This window comes from Neomonachus schauinslandi, chromosome 13 (genome assembly GCF_002201575.2).
Source record: "Neomonachus schauinslandi chromosome 13, ASM220157v2, whole genome shotgun sequence".
NCBI classification, from domain to species: Eukaryota; Metazoa; Chordata; class Mammalia; order Carnivora; family Phocidae; genus Neomonachus; species Neomonachus schauinslandi.
Genome location: NC_058415.1, coordinates 24,793,094 through 24,814,910, shown reverse-complemented (window position 1 = coordinate 24,814,910; position 21,817 = coordinate 24,793,094). Strand labels below are relative to the sequence as shown.

At 38.5% G+C, this 21,817-nt stretch overlaps 1 protein-coding gene across 6 annotated transcripts in view; it reads left to right on the top strand.

Moving 5' to 3' along the window:
• The window catches only part of KIF27 (kinesin family member 27), a 75,161-nt gene extending 53,732 nt beyond the window's left edge, over positions 1–21,429 (top strand). For 4 of the 6 annotated variants that reach the window (XM_044920406.1, XM_044920407.1, XM_021677922.1 and 1 more), the window contains 5 exons: positions 5,625–5,840; positions 10,793–10,999; positions 12,414–12,612; positions 15,275–15,439; positions 19,769–21,429. In XM_044920406.1, the coding sequence (XP_044776341.1) occupies positions 5,625–5,840; positions 10,793–10,999; positions 12,414–12,612; positions 15,275–15,439; positions 19,769–20,253 (1,272 nt within the window). In that variant the 3' untranslated portion in view covers positions 20,254–21,429. The remainder of the gene's footprint in view (positions 1–5,624; positions 5,841–10,792; positions 11,000–12,413; positions 12,613–15,274; positions 15,440–19,768) is intronic. The other 2 variants (XM_044920408.1, XM_044920410.1) reach the window with 1 other exon arrangement.
• The last annotated feature ends 388 nt before the right edge of the window (positions 21,430–21,817 follow it).

Sequence of the window (21,817 nt, the reverse complement as noted above, 5' to 3'; positions counted from 1 at the left end):
TCAAAATAAGTCAAAGACCTAAATATAGAAATAAAACTATAAAACTCTTTTTTAAGATTTTTTATTTTTTATTTTATTGAGAGAGACAGAGAGAGAGCATGAGAGAGAGGAGGGTCAGAGAGAGAAGCAGACCCCCTGCTGAGCAGGGAGCCCGATGCGGGACTCGATCCTGGGACTCCAGGATCATGACCTGAGCTGAAGGCAGTCGCTTAACTAACTGAGCCACCCAGGTGCCCCAAAACTATAAAACTCTTAAAAGAAAACAAAGGTGTAAATCTTTGTGACCTTGGGTTAAGCAATGGTTTCTTTGATATTACACCTGAAGCACAAGCAACAAAAAAATATTAGATAAATTGGTCTTAATCATAATTAAAAACATTTGTTATGCAAAGGCCCATCAAAAAAGTGGGTGTTGAACCCACAGAATGGGGGGAAAATATTTGCAAATCATATACCTGAGAAAGGACTAGTATCTAGAATATATAAAGAAGTCTTAACTCAATAATAAAAAGACAACTCAATTAAAAAATAGACAAAGAATCTAATAGACATTTCTCAAAGAAGATATACAAATGGCCAATAAACATGAAATGATGGTCAACATCACTAGCCAGCAGGGAAATGCAAATCAAAACATAGATGAGCTCCTACTTTACACTTACTAAGATGGCTGTGGTCAGAAAAATAGGTAAGAAGTGTTGGTGATGATATGAAGGAATTGGAATTTTCATACACTACTTGTGGAATTGTAAAGTGGTGCAGTTGCCTTGGATAACTATCTTGCAGGTCCTTGAAAGGTTAAACAGAGTTACTGCATCACTCAGCAATGCCACTCGTAGGACACATCCAGGAGACTCAAATGTCCATCAGCTGATAAACGGATAAACAGAAAGTGGTATATCCATACTGTGGAATATTACTCAGCAATAGAAAGGAATGAAGTTCTGATCCATGCTACCACATGGATAAACCCCAAAACATTGTGTTAAGGGAAAGAAGCCAGCCACGAAAGAACATGTATTGTATGGCTCCATTTATATCAATGTGCAGATGAGGCAATTCCAGAGACAGAAAGTAGAATAGTGGTTACTTAAGGCTGGGTTGGGGATTGGGGAAGAAAGGAATGACTGCAAATGGGCATGGGGTTTCATTTTTGGGGGCGATGAAAATGTTCTAAAACTGATTGTGGTGATGGTTGCACAACTCTGTGACTATACTAAAAACCATTGAATTATACACTTTAAATAGGTGACTTAGGGGCTCCTGGCTGGCTCCGTTGGTGGAGTATATGACTCTTGATCTTGGGGTTGTGAGCTTGAGCCCCACACGGGGTGTAGAGATTACTTAAAAAATAAAATCTTGATCAATCAATAAAATAAATAGGTGAACTGTATGGTATGTGAATTATCTCTCAATAAAGCTATTACTCAAAAAAAGCTATATATCCATAAAGGGAAAAAAAAAAAAGATAAGACAACAGAAGACAAAAGATTACCAGGAAATGTAAAATGGAAAGCAATAGATAAGTAGTTACTCACGTAGAAGAGGCTGAAATCCAAGCGCCTTGAGAAGGACATGAATGAGAGCCATGGCCGTAGTATTAGCCTTTTTTTTTTTTAATGTAATAACAGCTTTATGAGATAGAATTCACATAGATAAAATTAAAAAAGACTCAGAGAGGCACCTGGTGGCTCAGTTCATTAAGCGTTTGACTCTTGGTTTCTGCTCAGGTCATGATCTCAAAGTCGTGAGATCGAGCCCTATGTGGGGCCCCACGCTCAGCGTAGAGTCTGCCTAGGATTCTCTCTCCCTCTTCCTCTGCCCCTCCCCCTGCTCATGCATGCATTCTCTCTGTCTCAATAAATAAATAAGTAAAAATTAAAAAAAAAAAGACTCAGAAATGAACGGACCAAGATTTTCAGAAAGCAGGAGTGAGACATAAGGATGAAAACAGGGAATTATCAGGAAACCATCCTTTTCCCACTCTGAGACTAGATAATTTATTTTCTGAAGGTTGAACCAGGTACAACAGAGGGTTGGGGTAAGTCAGAATACTCACAACAGGGAATGAATGAAAGTCCAGTCTACATACGAATCCCGAGATAGCCATTTCCTAACTCCTACTTGGATCCCAGAATGCTGGCAGCCAGATTTACACCTCCCAGCAGGACACTGGCAGATTTTCTGAAACAGTCCCTGAAAAAAGGCCTAAAAACATCCTTGGGCACCCCCAACTAAGTGGCCAGACCCCAGATATATTCTATGGTAACAAAGCATACCCACCACACAGCATATCAGCATTTTCATACCTGACTCTTACACGGGATGGCCATTTCAGGAATGCTACTAACATGAAAGAGACTGAGAAGAAAAGAAGCCCAGAGACATTAGAGATAGGGGAAGGAGCTGAAAAAACTTCCAACAAAACTTTAATATCCTCAAGGTGGTGAAAGATGATGCTCTATCCATAAAATGGGAACTGCTGGAAATTTTAAGGGTTGGAGGAGAACGTTAAGGAAATATCCCAGAAAGTAAATAAAAGGATAAATAGAAAATAGGAGAAAAAAATTTTAGTTGGCAGATTATAATCCAGGAAGTCCAACATCCAAGAAATAAGAATTTCAGAAAGAGAAAACGGGAGAGGGGATTATTGAAGACAATATACAAAAGTTTCCCAGCACTGAGGACATGAGACTCTAGATTGAAATAGGTCATCAAGGGCCCAGCAAAATGAGTGCCAAAGGCTTATCATTGTGAAGTTTTGAGTACACTAAGGGGCAAGAAAGATCCCGAAAGCTACCAGACGGAAGAGATGAGTCGCTTGCAAATCTCAACAATCAGAATGACATTGGACTTCTCTACCTTCTTCAGTAGAAACTAAGAGACCTGCAGCAGTCTTCCAACTCAGAAGGAAAGTGATTTCCAGTCAAGACTTCTCTTTTGATTTCCTTGTTGATCTTTTGCTTAGACGATCTGTCCATTTCAGTGATATGAGGAATTCTTAATTGCAGGAAACCAACTGAGGGTTGCTGGAGTGGGGGGTGGGGTGGGAGGGATGGGGTGACTGGGTGATAGACACTGGGGAGGGTATGTGCTCTGGTAAGCGCTGTGAATTGTGCAAGACTGTTGAATCTCAGATCTGTACCTCTGAAACAAATAATGCAATATATGTTAAGAAAAAAGAAGAAGAAGGAGGTAGCGGGAGGGGAAGAATGAAGCGGGGGAAATCTGAGGGGTAGACGAACCATGAGAGACGGTGGACTCTGAGAAACAAACTGAGGGTTCTAGAGGGGAGGGGGGTGGGAGGATGGGTTAGCCTGGTGGTGGGTATTGAGGAGGGCACATTCTGCATGGAGCACTGGGTGTTATGCACAATGAATCATGGAACACTTCATCTAAAACTAATGATGTAATGTATGGGGGTTAACATAAGAAAAATAAATAAATAAGTAAATAAATAAATAAATAAATAAATAAATAAATAAATAAATAAATAAATAAATAAATAAATTTCCTTGGGGGGGGGGGAGAAAAGACTTCTCTTTTGAGCCTAATTCTGAATAAATAGGAAAGCAGAATAAGGACATTTTCAGGTGAAAAAATGGTTTCTGACCTAGTCTGTCTCAGAAAAGTACTAGAGGATGTGCTCCACAAACATGAGGGCATCAGCTATGAAGAAAGAAGACTCAGGGTCCTGAAAGTGTGATCCAACATGGAAGTTCCCAGGATAACACCAAAAGGAGGTCCCAGAACAACTAGTTTGGAGCAGGAGGATGGAGGCTTCAGGCAAAATGTTTCCAGAAAAGAATGAAACAAAAAGACTCCCTGAACTCTGAGAAACAAACTGAGGGTTCTACAGGGGAGGGGGGTGGGGGGATGGGTTAGCCTGGTGATGGGTATTAAAGAGGGCAAGTACTGCATGGAGCACTGGGTGTTATATGCAAACAATGAATCATGGAACGCTACATCAAAAACTAATAATGTAATGTATGGTGATTAACATAACATAATAAAAAAAAAAAGACCCCCTGATTTAAGTTTGGTCAAGTGAAAAAAACAGTATTGAGAGGAATTGTATAGTTCTATGGGGGAAGAATTAGTAGATGGTACCAAAAGTTATATCCTATGGAAAACGGTCATTTTATACTAGATAGTTCAGCTGTGAATAATATTCACAAAGCCATACAAACTGAGTATTGATTGATTGATTGATTTTTAAAGATTTTATTCATTTATTTGAGAGAGTGAGTGAGCGAGATAGAGCACAAGCCAGGGGAGGGGCAGAGTGAGAGAGAGAAGCAGGCTCCCTGCCAATGCAGGGATCCATCCCAGGAACTGAGATCATGACCTGAGCCGAAGGCAGACACTTAGCCTACTGAACCACCCAGGTGCCCCAACAGAGTATTGATTTAACATAAAATTGCAATATACCTTATATTGGGAGACTAGAGGAAGGGAAGTAGAGGAGGCATAATGGTGCCAAGTCTTTGTCTTCCATAATAGTCAGTCCGTAGGTAATATCTGAAATTGGTCATGTTATTTAGAAACATGGACATTAACACCAGGAGAAATGGCTAGAAACGTTGAAGATGATTGTTTCTGGGGAGTGGGACTCAGATCAAAGGGTGAGGTAGGGGGCTGCTTTAAAAAAATATATATATACATATAATATATATACATATAATTAACTTAGATGCAAAACTATTTTAAAAATTCTCTTAGGTTAGATCATAATGAGGATCTCCATTACTTTAGGTGGCCATATTTTCTGACCAGAATGAAATAAGAGTAGAAACAAATTATATATTTAAACAGCAACAAACCAAATCTCAATCTTTAGGGGAATTATAATATAGTTAGTTACAAGCCATATAACCATGTACCAGGCCAAGGAAGGAAAGTTTAATTTAGGAAATAATAAAAAAGAAAAATACCACCTCTCAAAACCAATATTCTTTAGTCTGGTGTGGTCAAGCAATACTTGGCAATAAATTCAACATTCAAATCTCCATATTTTTTTTTTTTTTTTTTGCGAGAGAGTATGAGTGGGGTGGGGGAGGGAGAGGAGAAGGAGAGAGAGAATCTTTTTTTTTTTTTAAAGATTTTATTTATTTATTTGAGACAGAGAGAATGAGAGACAGAGAGCATGAGAGGGAGGAGGGTCAGAGGGAGAAGCAGACTCCCCGCCGAGCAGGGAGCCCGATGCGGGACTCGATCCCGGGACTCCAGGATCATGACCTGAGCCGAAGGCAGTCGCTTAACCAACTGAGCCACCCAGGCGCCCAGGAGAGAGAGAATCTTAAGCAGGCTTCACGCCCAGCGCAGAGCCTGACACAGGGCTTGATCTCACCACCCTGAGATCATGACTTGAGCCGAAATCAAGAGTCAGACACTTAACCGACTATGCCACCCAGGTGCCCCTTGAATCTCCATTTTTTAAAAAAAGACAGTCAACTTAAGATTTTAGAAAATGAACCCCACCCCCAACAAAAACCCCACGAGAAAACAATAATGTGGAAGCTAAAAATATATTCAGTTAGTAATTTTCTCTATTTTTCTAATGTATATGCCATCTGGATTTCAAGTAACTGTTTTGGGGGTGTTTGGTTGATTGTGTCTTTTAGGTCTTAAACACAGATAGTTTGAAAATATCAACTCGTCTGAACTTGTTGGACCAAGAGTTGTCTGAAAAGAATGTAGAGCTTCAACACAGCACAGCTGAGAAGCAAGTAAAGATTTCAGAACGAGTTCAAGCCCTCCAGAAAGAAAAGGATCAGCTACAGAGACGAAGGAACAGTGTGGATGAGAAACTTAAAAATGGTAGTGTGTTATCACCTGAAGTAAGTCAGTATTCCTTAGAACTGGAAGTGCTCTATGATGGGTCACTTGAATGATTTCCTCTGTCTTTGTTAACTTACACATAAAAATGAGAAATCTGGTAAGCTTTGTTTCCTTGAGGCTTTGTCCGATGTATTGAGTTTACCTGGCTCCTATTAGGTGCCATAAGCCATGCTTGACTCTAAACTGTGATATCCTCACACACGGGTCCATGAACGTGGCCCCTTGCTGGCATTGCCAGGGATTGGGAAACTAACACTTCCCTTGAATAGGGCCTTTCTCAGCTGGGGTTTCTCACCTGACATCACAGAATACAGAAGATGATTTGAAGGGACTCTTCCTCAGTTCTTTCAAAGAGAGCACCTACCTTCTCTCTGCTTCTTTCTCGAGCAATTCTAGGTAATCTATCACATACTATGGATGGCTAGGGCATTCACGGTTAGTTCTTTCAGAAAATCCCAGCCTTTGAGAGCATGTTCCAGCCAAGTAGATGCATGGAATTCAAATCCCAATAAAAATACCTTTGATAATTTATCAGTTACTGATAAATTATTGAACACTACATCTGAAACTAATGATGTACTATAAGTTGGCTAAGTGAATTTAAATTGAAAAAAAGAAAAAATATAAAAACAATATAAAAATAAAAAAAATACCTCAGAGTTTGAGTCCTCATGAGGAGCATATGACTCCTCTTACCTTTCTTTTTTTTTTTTTAATTTTATTTATTTATTTGAGTGAGAGAGAATGAGAGATAGCACGAGAGGGAAGAGGGTCAGAGGGAGAAGCAGACTCCCCACTGAGCAGGGAGCCCGATGCAGGACTCGATCCAGGGACTCCAGGATCATGACCTGAGCCGAAGGCAGTCGCTCAACCGACTGAGCCACCCAGGCGCCCTTACCTTTCTTTTTTAAAACTATGTAAAAGATAGTACATTTATCATTGTCAAATTCCCCCAGACTTTTGTCTTTTTTCAAAATTTTACATCAGTTGGCAATCCCGTCCCTTACTTTATCAGACAAGTATGAATTTTTGAGCCTAAATTTTCTCTGCAAACATTTATTGTGGATGTCCTGTCATGACCAAAGCAAGAGAAAACTGCTAAGAGAAAGTGAGTAGTTGGGAATCATGCACCTTGCTGAATCTTGTATAGTTTTAGAATGGAGCAAGTGGGAGAGAAAGTTAAGGGGGCTCGTTAAGAAAGAAAAGGAGCAAGGATTTCATAAAATTAGATCGTTGTTCACTGTGTGGATGAAAGGAACTGAAGACTGACTGGATTGGGGGCTCTGTGGCATTATAAGTCTCACTGCCCCATTTCATAGCCTGAGTGCTGTGCAGAGGATCACAGAATCAGACTGTCCTCCCGAGGGTGTTAAATTAGAGCCTGGCCTTGTAGATTTGAGGGTATGAGAGCCTAAAATACCGCAAAATAGAGGAGTATTTAAGGAATTCTTGCCTGCCCAGGACTGTCACTAGGCCCTATGGAAGAAACAAAAAAAAGTAAAAAGCATTATGCTTCTTTTGAGAAATTCATACTCTACCAGGGGAAAAGAGACAGATACAAGAAAACTCTAAACCCTGAAGAACATTTAAAAAAACAAGTTATAATAATATACTAAAACTATACTTGTTACATTATTTATAAAAAACAATGCAGTGGTCATTTGGGGGGGGAAGATTCATCAAGGCAGCTTTGGTGGATTGGAATCTCAAGCTGAATTATGAAAACCATGATATTGGTAGATATAAGAAAGAAGGCCTTTGTAGCTAGAACACCATTATATAAGGCATGAAGAAGTGAATGAGCAAATGATGTTTGCAGAAGGGTAGAGGGCCCGTTATCATCAAGAAACATTGACTTTTCTGTTTCATGTGGAATTCTGTAACTACAAATCATGGTGTAGTTTGTGGTGAAAACCATGCGTAATACCTGTTTAGCAGCCAGGCTGGATTGGTTTGAGGAATGAGGGAGCGTCCTACCACTGGTGGGGTTCCATTAGCCATTTGAGTTTCTTGCAGCCTTCTTCCACAAGATTGGTTCTTCTTAGTTCACTCTGCAGTGGGCTCTGCTCTCTCCACTGTCTTAAAGCCAAGATTACTCTTACCAGATAGATCTGCCAATAGCAGATGATCAGCAACATGAGATTCTGATGTGACACAAGACATCAGTAACATCTAGGTGGAACAGTCTGCTGCTTCGATCTCTGTAAACTAGTTTAGGATTATTTTCTCTTTCTACAATAAATTAAAATCAGTTTCATAATCATACTACTTAATGGGAAGTGACTGATTTTTAGATCACTATACTAGTACAGGATTACCCAACAATATAGACAAATACTTCCTTTTTTTTGGAAAACTCCATAAACAAATTAAAAAAAAATACTCCCGACTCCATTTTTCTAATAATGCAGAGCAGTTGCTCAGTAAGTGGGATATAGGAAGAAAATATGAGACTATTATATCTATGTTTATTTCATCTTTTACACTTTCGATTTCATGTTTTATCGTTAGAACATGCATATAATTTATGGAGAAATATGCATATATGCAGTGCTTACTTAAAATTTTTTGCTTTGTTTGCTTGTTTGTTTTACTGATAGGGATGTATGACCTAAACTGCTTTAGGTCCTTGTTGCTCACAGTGTGAGGTCTCTGGATCAACAGAACTATCACCTGGGAGCCTGTTAGAAATGCAGAGCCTCAGGCCCCCCACCCAGACCTGCTGAATGAGAAATCTGCCTCTTTTTTTTTTAATTGGATAGTCTAGCACCTCAGTTTTTCTTTTCTTTCTTCTTCTTTTTTTTTTTTTAAAGATTTTATTTATTTGACAGAGACAGAGATAGCGAGAGCAGGAACACAAGCAGTGGGAGAGGGAGAGGGAGAAGCAGGCTTCCCGCCAAGCAAGGAGCCTGATGTGGGACTCGATCCCAGGACCCTGGGATCATGACTGAGCCGAAGGCAGACGCTTAATGACTGAGCCACCCAGGCGCCCGAGAAATCTGCATTTTAACAAGACCCCTGGTGCATGTGTGAAAAGCAGTGCTCTCTGATAAAGCATAGTCAACTCGATAATCTGTTGTTTGCCATGTGGCAAATTTTTCATGCTGGACCAGTTTCTCATTGCCATTCATCTTCTCGCAGCTGTTGCTTGATTAGAGGGCGTCAGGATTATTTGCATGCTGCAGCCTCACTGGAGTGGGCCATCCTCAGGGTTCTGGAGTCATACTGCCTTATACTATCGCAGTACTTCCCTAACTGCGGTCCAAAACTATAGAAACTAAATTTCTGCCAAATTGTTCTCACACATATATAAAGGCAAACTCCTTCCACATTTGTTTTTGGTAAAATATCATCGTATGCATTATTCAGAAGTCATATATGTTCTTTGGATAATCCACTTTTATTTTCTGGTCCCTCTTATCCATTCACTGATGTACCTTTTGTTTGTTTTTCTTTTTTTTTTTAAAGATTTTATTTATTTATTTGACAGAAAGAGAGAGACAGCAAGAGAGGGAACACAAGCAGGGGGAGTGGGAGAGGGAGAAGCAGGCTTCCCACTGAGCAGGGAGCCCAATGCGGGCCTCGATCCCAGGACCCTGGAACCATGACCTGAGCCGAAGGCAGTTGCCCAACCAACTGAGCCACCCAGGCACCCCAGTTTGTTTTTCTTAAAAAGGTGATTATTTTCTTCCAGATGGAGTGATGATCAAATCATCAAATTTTTGATGGTTAGTGATTGCACTAACAAAATGGCTGTTAAATATTTTTTTTTCAAAATGGCTTTTTCAGGAGATTTTTATATAAAGTAGCTTTTAAAAATAAGTATTATTCGACCTCCCACTGGAATAGGTTATTACATACCTTTTCCCTGAATTCCAGAACAGGAGTTCTGGAAGTCACTTTAACTATTCTTTAGGTAGATCAGATATATTAACATAATTTTCCTTTGAAATGCTGGGGGAAGGAGTGGAGAGAAGTATTTGGGTCATCTAATCAGACATATGAAAATATTTTTTTCTCCTTTTCCCTCATTAACCCATTCAGCAGATACTTACTGAGTTTAAACTATGTGATATGTACTGTACTAGGCAATAAGGACATGAGTATGGACAAGATGGTCTGCCTTCAAGGAACCTAAAGTTGTGGTAACCACCACCACACATACAGGTATACAGAAATGTCTATCGAAGTCTCACCAGGTTGAAATAATTTATGAGAAATTTGGACACTCTCAAGATGTTTGGATAGTTCAAAGAACTGCTAGGTTTTCTGACAGGGATTCATCAAGTTTTTTTTTTTTTTCTCCCTACAAAGAAAATCTCCTCTAGCTTACGAAAAAAATGTTAGATCGTCGACATTTTTAATGCCTTTGTTTGCTCTTTAATGATATCTCATAGGAATTTTATGAAATGTTTCATGTCCTTAAATCTTCCCTACTTTTTTTTATGCCATACTCTTTTTTCCCTAGAGACCCTCTTCTGATGACTAGTTCTTAATAATTTATTCTAAATCTATTTCTTCTTTCCCTCCCGGCAGTATATTGTTTCAATAGATCCCTGAAGGGACACCAGGGAGTCTCCAGATCTCTCTAACACATAATGTGAATTTCAGGAGCTGTGGAGGGAGATACATGGCTATAGTGCTGGTCCTGGAGGCGAGGCTTTGTTCAAGTGTATTCCTTGGTTATCAGCATTTGCTGTATGACCTTGGGACGTTTCGTACATGAGGTTTAGTGCGAGGATTCAGTGAGTGTATGTTTTATATATGTGTGTATACACATGTTGTACTGTGTAGCATTGTAAGCACTCAGTAAACATCATTTTCTTAAAATTTAGTAGACGAATGATAACGTCCATTAGACTTAGATAGCATAGTGAGATCCTAGTGTATGACAAAGTCCAAGTAATATTATTTCATTTGAAATGAATGATTTCTATTATATTATATCTAGGAAGAACATGTTCTTTTCCAACTTGAAGAAGGGATTGAAGCTTTGGAAGCTGCAATTGAATACAAGAATGAAAGTATCCAGAGTCGCCAGAACTCGCTCAGAGCTTCACTCCAAAACCTCTCTCATAGTGAAGCAGATGTCTTGGAAAAACTCATTTGCCTGAGTCCTGTTGAGATTAGAGCTATTCTTTTCAGATATTTCAATAAGGTTTGTTTCGGAGGGACAGAGGATTTTCTTATACAGGGGGGCCAAGGTGCTTATACATGTCACGTTTCAGAAATTGAAAAGCCTAAAACTTTGATGTTGTAACTACAGATTTAAGCATGATTTCTCCTTACACTACTGAATGTGGTCATCTGAAAGCTGCGTGCTTTCCAAGTATGTACGCCTCCCTTTGGGAGGTTCTTAAAGTTGGAAGGACCTTTTGAAAGAAAGGCTTTTTGAAATAGTTTTAAAAACCCAAGGATTCAAGTTATATTCCTCAATCACTATTTCTTGGATACTTTCAAGATTTGGTTGTTGCTGCTCAGCATTCATGAAAAATCAAGGGCCTTCCAGGTTCGGGCTCCCTTTCCTTCATTGCTATAAGGTCGGGGTACCACTTCTTTATCATCATACCTAGGAATTTAAATGAAGATGAACTGGTGCCTCAGTGACAAAGATAACAATAAGTTTTAGCATAAGCGTGAATAATGTCTTCTCTTAAGGTATATATTATGAAGTGGTAAGCAAGGAATAACTCTTCTCTCTGAAAGATATCTTCAGTTTAAGGGACTATCAGACAATTAATGAAAAATCAAACACTGGAGTTTTAAAATAAAGTCCCAATTCTGTTAGACAAGTGAAATATAGATGAAAAACTTAATGGAAATGTTGTACACAGCCCTCCTCTTGGGTAATGAATGTGGTAGTAAGCTACTATTACTGATAAGAGTGCATCCTATCACTGCATGTGTGGATGGCAGAAAAATGGTGTGGTGCTGTCGGAAGCTTTGATAGAATTCTTTTCTGGTGTTCTTAGAGAAAGGGTTCTTAACCTAAACCACGCAGGCCAAGGTCAGTGGATTTTCTGGCCCTGGGTACCCTTTGTAGAAACAAGTATTTTTCTAGAGAGAAGGGCATTACATTAGCAAGTTGTGTGACACATACCTGGAAGTATATTCACTTCATAGCAGTGCCGAGAAGAACCCATTGGACTAAGTGCACAATCTGAGACTGAACTCTGTATAGTTTTAAAAAGTCTGTTACTTATTTATAACATCCATTTTGGAGTTAAAACTGGGAGGTATCTAGATGTTACAAGAGTCTGTAGGTTCCCGTTCTCTTCTTAGACTAGAGAAATGGAGTTAGAGGATTGTAAATTAAATTGCAGCAACCATGTCTAAGAGCTGATGGAGGGGTGATAGTTAGAGCCACATTATATTTAAAGTGAAGTTGTTACCAATTCAGAATCCCAACAAACTCAAAAGGCTGTTAGGTTATTTTGTTGGGTATGTTAGAAAGCATTTGCTTAGTTATACCATGGTGACTAAGGAAGTTGTTCCTGTAGCCTAAGAGAAGTAGGTTATTACATTAGGCTATCTTAAGACACACTTAAAAGGTCAAAAAATGTCTTTGCTAGGTGGTCAATTTGCGAGAAACCGAACGGAAGCTACAGTTACAGAATGAAGAAATTAAAATGAAGGTTCTGGAACAGGATAATATGGTTCGTGAATTGGAGTCTGCACTGGAGCATCTGAAATTGCAGTGCGACCGGAGACTGACCCTTCAGCAAAAGGAACATGAGCAAAAAATGCAGCTGCTGTTACATCATTTTCAAGGTACCTGCCCCTTCTGGTCAGCTGTAGAAAGGTGATGTGTCGGAGGGGCTGGGAGAGGAACACAGGACAGAATCTGATCACAGAAAAGCCCAGCATGAATAAATAGCTCCTACTTATATTTGTTTTTGTGCTTTACGTGTCTGGGTTGCCGCACGTGGGGATAGCTGACTGTGATGTAGGGCTCTTGGTGCTTGAAATGCCAGCCCTCTGCCTGTCCCCAGTGCCACACGTAAGAACTCCCACCCGTTGGTTGTTGGTCTATTTTTATGTACAAATGCAGGATTTCTGGCTTCCTGGTGTACAGTTGAAAAGTGTCTCTCTCTCAAGGATGGAGTACTTTGATATTTAAATTACTTTCCCTTCACATAAGTAAAGTGATAGGCCCTGTCAGATTTCTAGTTATATTTCTTGTTATAATTTTCAGTTGATTGTAAATTTTATGCATTAAGGTTATATCTTAGGTCAAAATTAGTCTACCACCGATGGACACATACTGTTATCAGTGCACAGTAGTTCAGCCGTCAACTCTGGTGTGGAAAGAGCTGTCAGAGCAGTTGGTCCTCATGTTACCTGGGCATTTGGCCAGTACACAAAGAGTTGCTATGGCAACAAAATCACTGCCTGGCAGTGCTGGTAATGCTTCAATCCAGGCTGCTTAGCTGCTTAGTCTTGATTCTTGTGAATCTATAGCTGGAGAAACAACCTGAGTAAGCAGAAAATCAGAAAATATATAAATTTGAGTGTTGAGGCAATTTGCCTCTAAGTTAATTCTATAACCAGTCGATTAACAACCAGTTGCCTGATGACAGGATCCTATACATCACTTCATTCAAACATGCTCTCCTTTCCTTATTTTTAGTTCTGCCTTATGTCTCTATAAAGTGATATTTTCATAGAATTTTTAATGTATTTTTCAAGTGATTGGCATTGCACCACAAAAGCTCATGCTACAGCCAAATGAGAACATTTTAAAAATCATTTCTATACCTGGGATAAGTTTTTCATAACAAAGTTACAGCTAAAAATGATTATGAATTTTCTAATTTCAACTGAATATGTTGTATAAAATTCAGTTGACATATATGATATTCTTTATGGGGATTCTAATTTACTGTGTTATTAAAGTATTTATTTTTTAAAGATTTATTTATTTATTTTAGAGAGAGAGAGAGTATGGTGGGGAGGGGGAGAGGGAGAGAGAAAGAATCTCAAGAAGACTCCCCACTGAGCGTGGAGCCCAACATGGGGCTTGATCCCACAACCCTGAGATCATGACCTGAGCCAAAATCAAGAGCCCAATGCTTAACCGACTGAGCCACCCAGGCACCCCTTAAAGTATTTTTAAATACAAGACAATGGGTTAATTTAAAATATCCAGGAGTGCCTGGGTGGCTCAGTCAGTTAAGCGTCTGCCTTCGGCTCAGGTCATGATCCCAGGATCCTGGGATTGAGCCCAAAAGGGGCTCCCTGCTCAGTGGAGAGCCTGCTTCTGCCTCTCCCTCTGCCTGCTGCTCTGCCTACTTGTGTTCTCTCTCTCTCTGTCAAATAAATAAATAAAATCTTTAAAAATAAATAAATAAAATAAAATATCCAATATACTTAGATCAAATTTTTCAGGAAAAACAGCCAATTACAACAAAACAACATTAAAACCAGTAGGATCATGTTATACACAACTAATGAATCACTGAACACTACATCAGAAACTAAGGATGTACTATATGTTGGCTAATTGAATTTAAATAAATTTAAAAAATTAAAAAAACCCAGTAGGATCATTTTATAAATATACCAATAGGAAAGAGTAGGTCTGAGAGTATGTATTTTCAGAAGGTCAATAAACTAGGTTTTACTGGTTCTAAAACACCCAATAGGAACAGTTTTATACATTTATAAATATTAATTAGAAGCTTTAAGGTATATGGTAGCATAAGCTACAATTTATTGCTATTTCCCCTCTTTTTGTATGAGTGTTTTCTTTTGTAATTTAATCTCTGTAGCCTCTTTTGGCAGGTTTTTGGATATGGGGTTTTTTGGCTGTAGATTTCTTGGGCCTATAAACCTGGGCCTATGACTTTCCATATAGCCACAGTTCCTGATGTGAACTTTATTTTTTATTTTTTTTAAAGATTTTATTTATTTATTTGACAGAGAGAGAGAGCACATGAGCACAAAGAGGGGGGGAGCCGCAGAGGGAGAGGGAGAAGCAGACTCCCCACTGAGCAGGAAGCCTGACGTGGGGCTCGATCCCAGGACCCTGGGATCATGACCTGAGCTAAAGGCAGACGCTTAACAGACTGAGCCACCCAGGCGCCCCCTGATATGAACTTTAAATAAGATATTGATACAACTGATGGATACAGTTCCAAATGTGAATTTTTTATAGAAAACACTTTATTTCTGCTGTTCTAAGGATAAATCTAGTTAATGTTACTCAAAAAGTGCTTATGAATCATGAAGATGTGGTAGTTGATAGGGGGTTGAGCAGAGAAGGTGACTTAGGGCAGAAGAATCCAAACTGTAGCTGAAAGCAAATCCATTCAGGTAACAGATACATGTAACATACTTCTGACCCTTTAAACATAATCTGGAGACTGTGTTAGAACATAGTTTTTAGTCATTTAATTGAAACCGATCTTAAATGCAAATCTCTGTTTCATAGAGCAAGATGGCGAAGGCCTTATGGAAATGTTAAAAACATATGAAGATAAAATCCAGCAGCTGGAAAAAGATCTTTATTTCTATAAGAAAACCAGCAGAGATCTTAAGAAGAAACTTAAGGAATTGGTAGGGGAAGCAGTTCGGCAGCAACTAGTACCATCTGGACGTAAGACCTTTAGTGTTACTTGTCATGCTAACAGTATTTGATGTATCTAGTATTGGGTGAAGTTGTGCCTGACTTAATAGTTTAGCCTTTCCCAATTGATTCGATTATTTAGAATTAGATATTGGACTTGTATTTGTCTCTGTAAACAAAAATAGTTGTCTAGTCCTAATCATCAGGGAAATGCAAATCAAACCACAATGTGACATCACCTCCCACCTGTCAGAATGGCTAAAACCAACAACACAAGAAACAACAAGCGTTGGCGGGGATGCGGAGAAAAAGGAACCCTCGTGCACTGTTGGTGGGAATGCAAACTGGTGCAGCTACTGTGGAAAACAGTATGGAGGGTCCTCAAATTAAAAACAGGATTACTATATGATCCAGTAATTCCACTACTGGGTATTTACCCAAAGAATGTGAAAACACTAATTCGAAAAGATATGAGCATCCCTATGTTTATTGTAGCATTATTTACAACAGCCAAATTATGGAATCAACCCAAGTGTCTGATAGATGAATAGATAAAGAAGATGTGGTGTATACATACAATGGAATATTAATTCAGCCATAAAAAGAACGGAACCTTGCCATTTGCAAGGTCATGGATGGATCTAGAGGGTATAATGCTAAGTGAAATAAGTCAGAGAAAGACAAATACCATATGATCTCACCCCCAAGTGGAATGTAAGAAACAAAACAAATGTTTTGATTTGGTTATTTAGAATTAGATATTGAACTTGTATTTGTCTCTATAAACAAAAATAGTTGTCTGCCTGACCCTCACCCTAAAACGTGACATAACTAAAACTAGAAAGTGCCATGGTTAAAATATACCCTCTTTAAGTCTTCCAATTAGAGAAGAATCAATATTTCTAAAATAATATATTTTACATTTTTTCAAAGATTTTATTTATTTGAGAGAGAGAGAGAGCAAAGGAGAGAGAACACAAGCAGGGAGGAGGGGTAAAGGGAGAGGGAGAAGCAGGCTCCCTGCTGAGCAGGGAACCCAAAGCGGGGCTTGATCCTAGGACCCTGGGATCATGACACGAGCTGAAAGCACACGCTTACGTAACCGACTGAGCCACCCAGATGCCCTAATATATTTATATTTAAAGGCGCCTGCCTTTAGAGAAGGTATTCTTCTACTAAGTCAAGTATGGCTTATGCAAAGTTGACTTTACAACCTTTTAGGAGCACAGACCTATTCTGTACCTATAAAGAAGACCATTTAAAGATGGGTAGAACAAAATTGTAAAGAGACTAGTGAAAACTATATGTATGCATAATGAAAAGATACATGCTGAATATATAATGTAAGCAGAATTAACATAGCTTTGAAGTTTAAAACAGTAATATCTTAGAAAAGTGGTTCTAATGCTACCTTATACTTATGATATTTATAATTTATAGACATTTTCACAAGTAGTTCTATTTAACCCTCAAACTCAAGGTGGGTCAGTGTCTGCTAATGCCGTTTTTAGAAAAGAGAATTGAAAGTTAGGTCAAGTAACTTACAAACACAACAGTAATTAGAACATGGTCTAAGGTCCTTCATCTTATGATTCCTGGTTTAATATTCTAGGATAAAATTTGTCTTAAGGACAGAGATGTGACACAAACAGACAAGATCCTGCCAGAGACACTAAATTTTCTGATTTTCAATGTAGTAATGCAGAGGTGCTAATGTAATTAAAACATATACTTGAAATACTGCCCGCACTATATAGCTGAACCTTTTACTTGAAACACGACTTAGAAAAAATTAAAAAGTAAACAGGCGTTAAGTAGCAAACAGAACAATCAGCATAAGACCATTTCAGCTGTAAAAAAACCCCACTTTCAAACTTGAGACATCCGAAATTAGATATCTAGTGTTTAAATGGCCCATGTTTATATTACGAGTTAACTAGACATCTTTTAAAATGCCAGTGTGGGATGGTGAGGTTTCATCCTCGTCCTGCATCTTCATCCTGCTCTTTAATGAGACAAATGCAAAAAACTGAAAAAGTTAAGTAATCTTGGAGTTATGTAAAATGAGGACACCTGTCTGACCAACTTACTTGGGAATCTAGTCTTGTTTGTTTTTAAGTAAACTCTACCACCAGCGTGGGCCTCGAACTCAAAACCCTGAGATCAAGAGTTGCATGCTCTACCGACTAAGCCAGCCAGGTGCCCCCAGGAAATCTAGTCTTGATACTAATGTTGAAGATACTATTTCAGCTAACTTGCAATCCCACCTAGAAACATCTATAAAAAGTAATAAAAGTAATAGTCATTGTAGAAAAATTTGAAAATATAGAAAAGAGCTGGAAAAAAATCACCCATAATTCTACCACAACTATTAACATTTAGCATAATTCTTTTCATTATTGTCCCCATGCTTTAAAAAATTACAGTTGGAATCATATTAGAGATATAGCTTGTATGATATATATACTATCTCAAAATGCTGTTCTAATATAGTGACATTAAACAAGACTTCTTTGACTTATAAATATAGCAATTTACATATATCAAATTCTGAGTTCCCTAAAAAGTATTATACACTTCATAATCAGTGATCTTAAAACTTAACTGTCTTGGTATTCAGTTCGTTAGTTTTTGATAGTAGTCTTTTCATTGTCTGCATACCACACTTATATTTACCTTGAGTATTTTTAGCATTTTCAAATGCAGAAAAATTAATCTTTGGACTAAAATATCTTGGTTACCTCTTAGCCGTGCCTCTGTTACAGTGAATCTGTTTTCTAACAAATATATTAGGGTGTGAGGATAAAATATGTAAGGATAAAATCAGTTTATATGGACATGCAGTCGATGTACTTATTTAAATATTTAAAACTCTATCCTTATATCAATTTAAATCACTATAAAACTCTGTGAGGATACTTGAGTCAGAAGAGTTGGGTAGGGATCCTAACTTCTTTTCCTCACTCTGTGACCTCAGGTGAACTAATCTTTCTCTGGTTTGTTCCCTAATGGAAAATTCTGGAAGAGGGAAACTTTCCACTGTGAAATATCCAAGTCAGGTAGGGAGTAAGCTTCTCCAGTGAGCCCATCTCTGCTCTTTCGCATATGATCTTTCAAAAATAAGATGCCTGGCTCCCTTCCCCAGACACTGGGACCTGAGCATCAATTCTTAAAAGCTTCTGGTGACTAATGTGCGGCAAAGTTTGGGAGCCACTGTCTATGGTCAACTTTGTGAATGTCTGCTAGTTCCATGTGAGAATCTGTGTCATTTGTTAGTTCTGCTGGTTTGTTTGTGAGAGTATGTTAAAAGTTAGAAAACCAGTTATGTTTTCAACCAGGGGTCACAAACTGAAATGCCTTCAGGAACCAGGGAGCCAGAGTGAGCGGAGGGAAGGTAGCAATTGTCTAAACAGGCAGGGCCAGCTCTGCTCCAGCTGCTGTGGCCAGGCAGAAATTGTCAGTTCTCATTTTTTTTCTAGAAAAAATGGAAATCTATATTTTTATATGAAACTTTCCAATTAAAAAATTGGGGGTCACGTGTTATTTCATAGGCTAAATAAAACGTGTCTGTAGGCCAGATTTGGCTAGGGATTGCCAGTGTGCAACTTCTGTTTTTTAAACTTGGTATTCATAGGACTAGAAGTGTACTAATCTAATTACTAGTTAATCTAATTAACTAATGTATGTTAAAGTTGGCATTTTTCATCATATTAGGTCTCGGGCCTATATGGACTCCTCTCAAGTAAATTTTGATATTAGATAATTCTATGATTTGAAGACCTCAAGCTTTGATCTCTTCACTCCCTCCTTCACTCATTCCAGCATTCCAGCAGGGTATCCCCACTGAGGGGGTTGGCTGTCATCTCCATTTTGATGGTGGATCCCCAGAGTACCTTCAAGGAGCAGAACCCTGCCGTCATGCTGGGAGTTCTAACCAAGACTAGAGTTTCACATACACGACGCCACATCCTGAAAGATCGCCCAGACATAGAGCCAGTGTTCTCCGGTGCTGGCTTCACTTAGCCAAGGTGTGGACCATGGTTCACCAGTGGCAAGGCAGTGGGGGGCAGGTGTGGAAGGGCACCAGAGGCCCAAAGCACTCCTGCATTTCCAGGGAAAAACAAAATCACTAGATGACTGTTTTCTCAACTTTGTTCTTTGAATTAAAAGTTCTCAGTTATTCACATGCAAAATGCCTGTAAGTGAAACTTCTGTTTGTCTAAGTCACCTAACGAAGAAAAAAAGCTGAAAGACATCATTTATATTGAGTGATAATAATATGGTTATGTTAGGATATCATGATCAAAATACCTGTTTTTGAGGAAATCTCTAATTTTTTTCTTTTTGTATTATTTTTAGATCATGATGCTGGGGATAGAGTTCTGACCCCTGAAGAAGCAGGCATGGTTCCAGAAGAATTAAAATGGGCATCCAGAACTGAAAGTATGAAATTAAGTGGAAGAGAAAGAGAATTGGACAATTCAACAAGCAGTTTAAGAACACAACCAAATCCTCAGAAGCTCTGGGAAGATGGCCCAGAATTACCTTCGATCTGTAGCTCTTTAGCACCCACTAGTGGGCATTTGTTAAACAACGAGGATAAAGTAGAAATAGATGAAAATCATTTTACAAAATCTCATGGTCGACTATCACCCCAAATCCAGCCAGCGGGAAATGTGGGAAAGCTTCATGGTGTCACGTCTGTAAAGTTGTGTCGTAAAGAGTTACGTCAGATTTCTGCTTTGGAACTATCATTACGACGTTCCAGTCTTGGAGTTGGGGTTGGATCTATGACTGCTGATTCCATTGAAGTAGCTAGGAAACCAAGTGACTTAAAAACTTAGACCTTTAATAATAGAACTTTTAATTTGGTAGAGGTGTAAGATTCCTTTGTCTAACCTGTTAGAAATGAAAGTTTATGCTCACTAGCTCTTCCTTCAGGATGAAGAAGGGGAGGAAGGAATCATTTTGTATACTGTAGATGTGTATATCTTCTACGGTATATTTGGGGAGTTTTAATTGTTAGCAGATATTTCCATAATAACCAAATGAACATGTATTCTAATACTGTCAAGTAATAGAACATTTAAATATTTCCACTTACAAATTTGCTTAAAATCCAGGCATTTTATAAAGAAGAAAACAGAGTGGAATAGTCATATTGCTATATAATGTAGAAGTATGTTATAATACATTAATTACACCTTATAAGTTTATAATACTGTTATTAAATATATTTGTTATTTTGAAGAGGCCCAGTTAAATATTGCTTGTATGAGAAGGGGGAGTTACCTGCTGCATATCTTTTGGTACAGCTGAAAATCTGTGCCAAAATGCAGTCTGTGGGTTTAAGGCAACTAACTAGATTTATGGGTTGAAGTTAATTTATGGTCCTCAGAGTCCACAGAGCTTGAGTGATCAGTCTTGACTTTTTAAACACGGTTCTCTGCTCTTTTTCTGGGATTGCTTTTAGAATGTCATGTTGTTGGTTTGCTAATATTATGGAATATAAGTTTTCATCTCACCCCTACCCTGTCTATTCAATGTGTCTCTCCCTAGGCTACTAGACTAGGGGAAAAGGATGCGGTTCCATGCCACAGGGAAACAGAATAATGGTAACGCATTCTAGCGTTTCAAGGAAGAGAGATCTGGTCACATGGAGTACGCCTGTAAAGCTTGAAGCCTTGCCAGAGGCTCTTTAGCTAACAATCTGATGGGCCTAATCGGAGATTTTTCTCTAAAGCCTGCTTACTTGGGTCTTGCACACAGGCAGGCCAGACTGCATTGGGGCTGTAAATATGTAAATGAAATTTTTCTTCAAGATTTTTTCAGTCTAAATCTTATTATATAATATAAACTTCAGTTTGGAATTAAGAATTAAAACACTGATTTGCCCAACAAATAGTTTGTACTTTTTCATCATACTTTTTAATCATAGAAAACATCCCCTTATAATGACCAGAGGTATTCTGTTACTTTTTGTTACTTGTGTTGTTATTTTTGTCACTTTTCCAAATTTTCACTTGTAAAATAAAGTTGTTTCTTAAACTAACTACTGTTTGGGTGGGGCAGTAGTAAAGCTGCCCTGACTTATGGATGCTACTCAATTCTTGCAGACTCCAGGTTTTCTTAGGTGATGCTGCTACTAATATTTTTTTGTCCTTGTCCTTTGTTGTTATTGACCCTGCCCATCTTACCTAAGACCTCAACTGCCACTCTGTGCTCAAATACTTCTGGTTTCCTTTTTCTGGTTTCTAGTGCCTAGGGAGTAGGGTTCCTTGGTTCCCATTGCTAAAAACCAGTTCCTAGAGGAGAAGAAAAACAAACCAAAACAAACTTCTAAATCAGTCAATAGTTTCTGTATCTCTTAAGCATGGTACTGAAATTTATTTAAATTGTGGGTTAAAT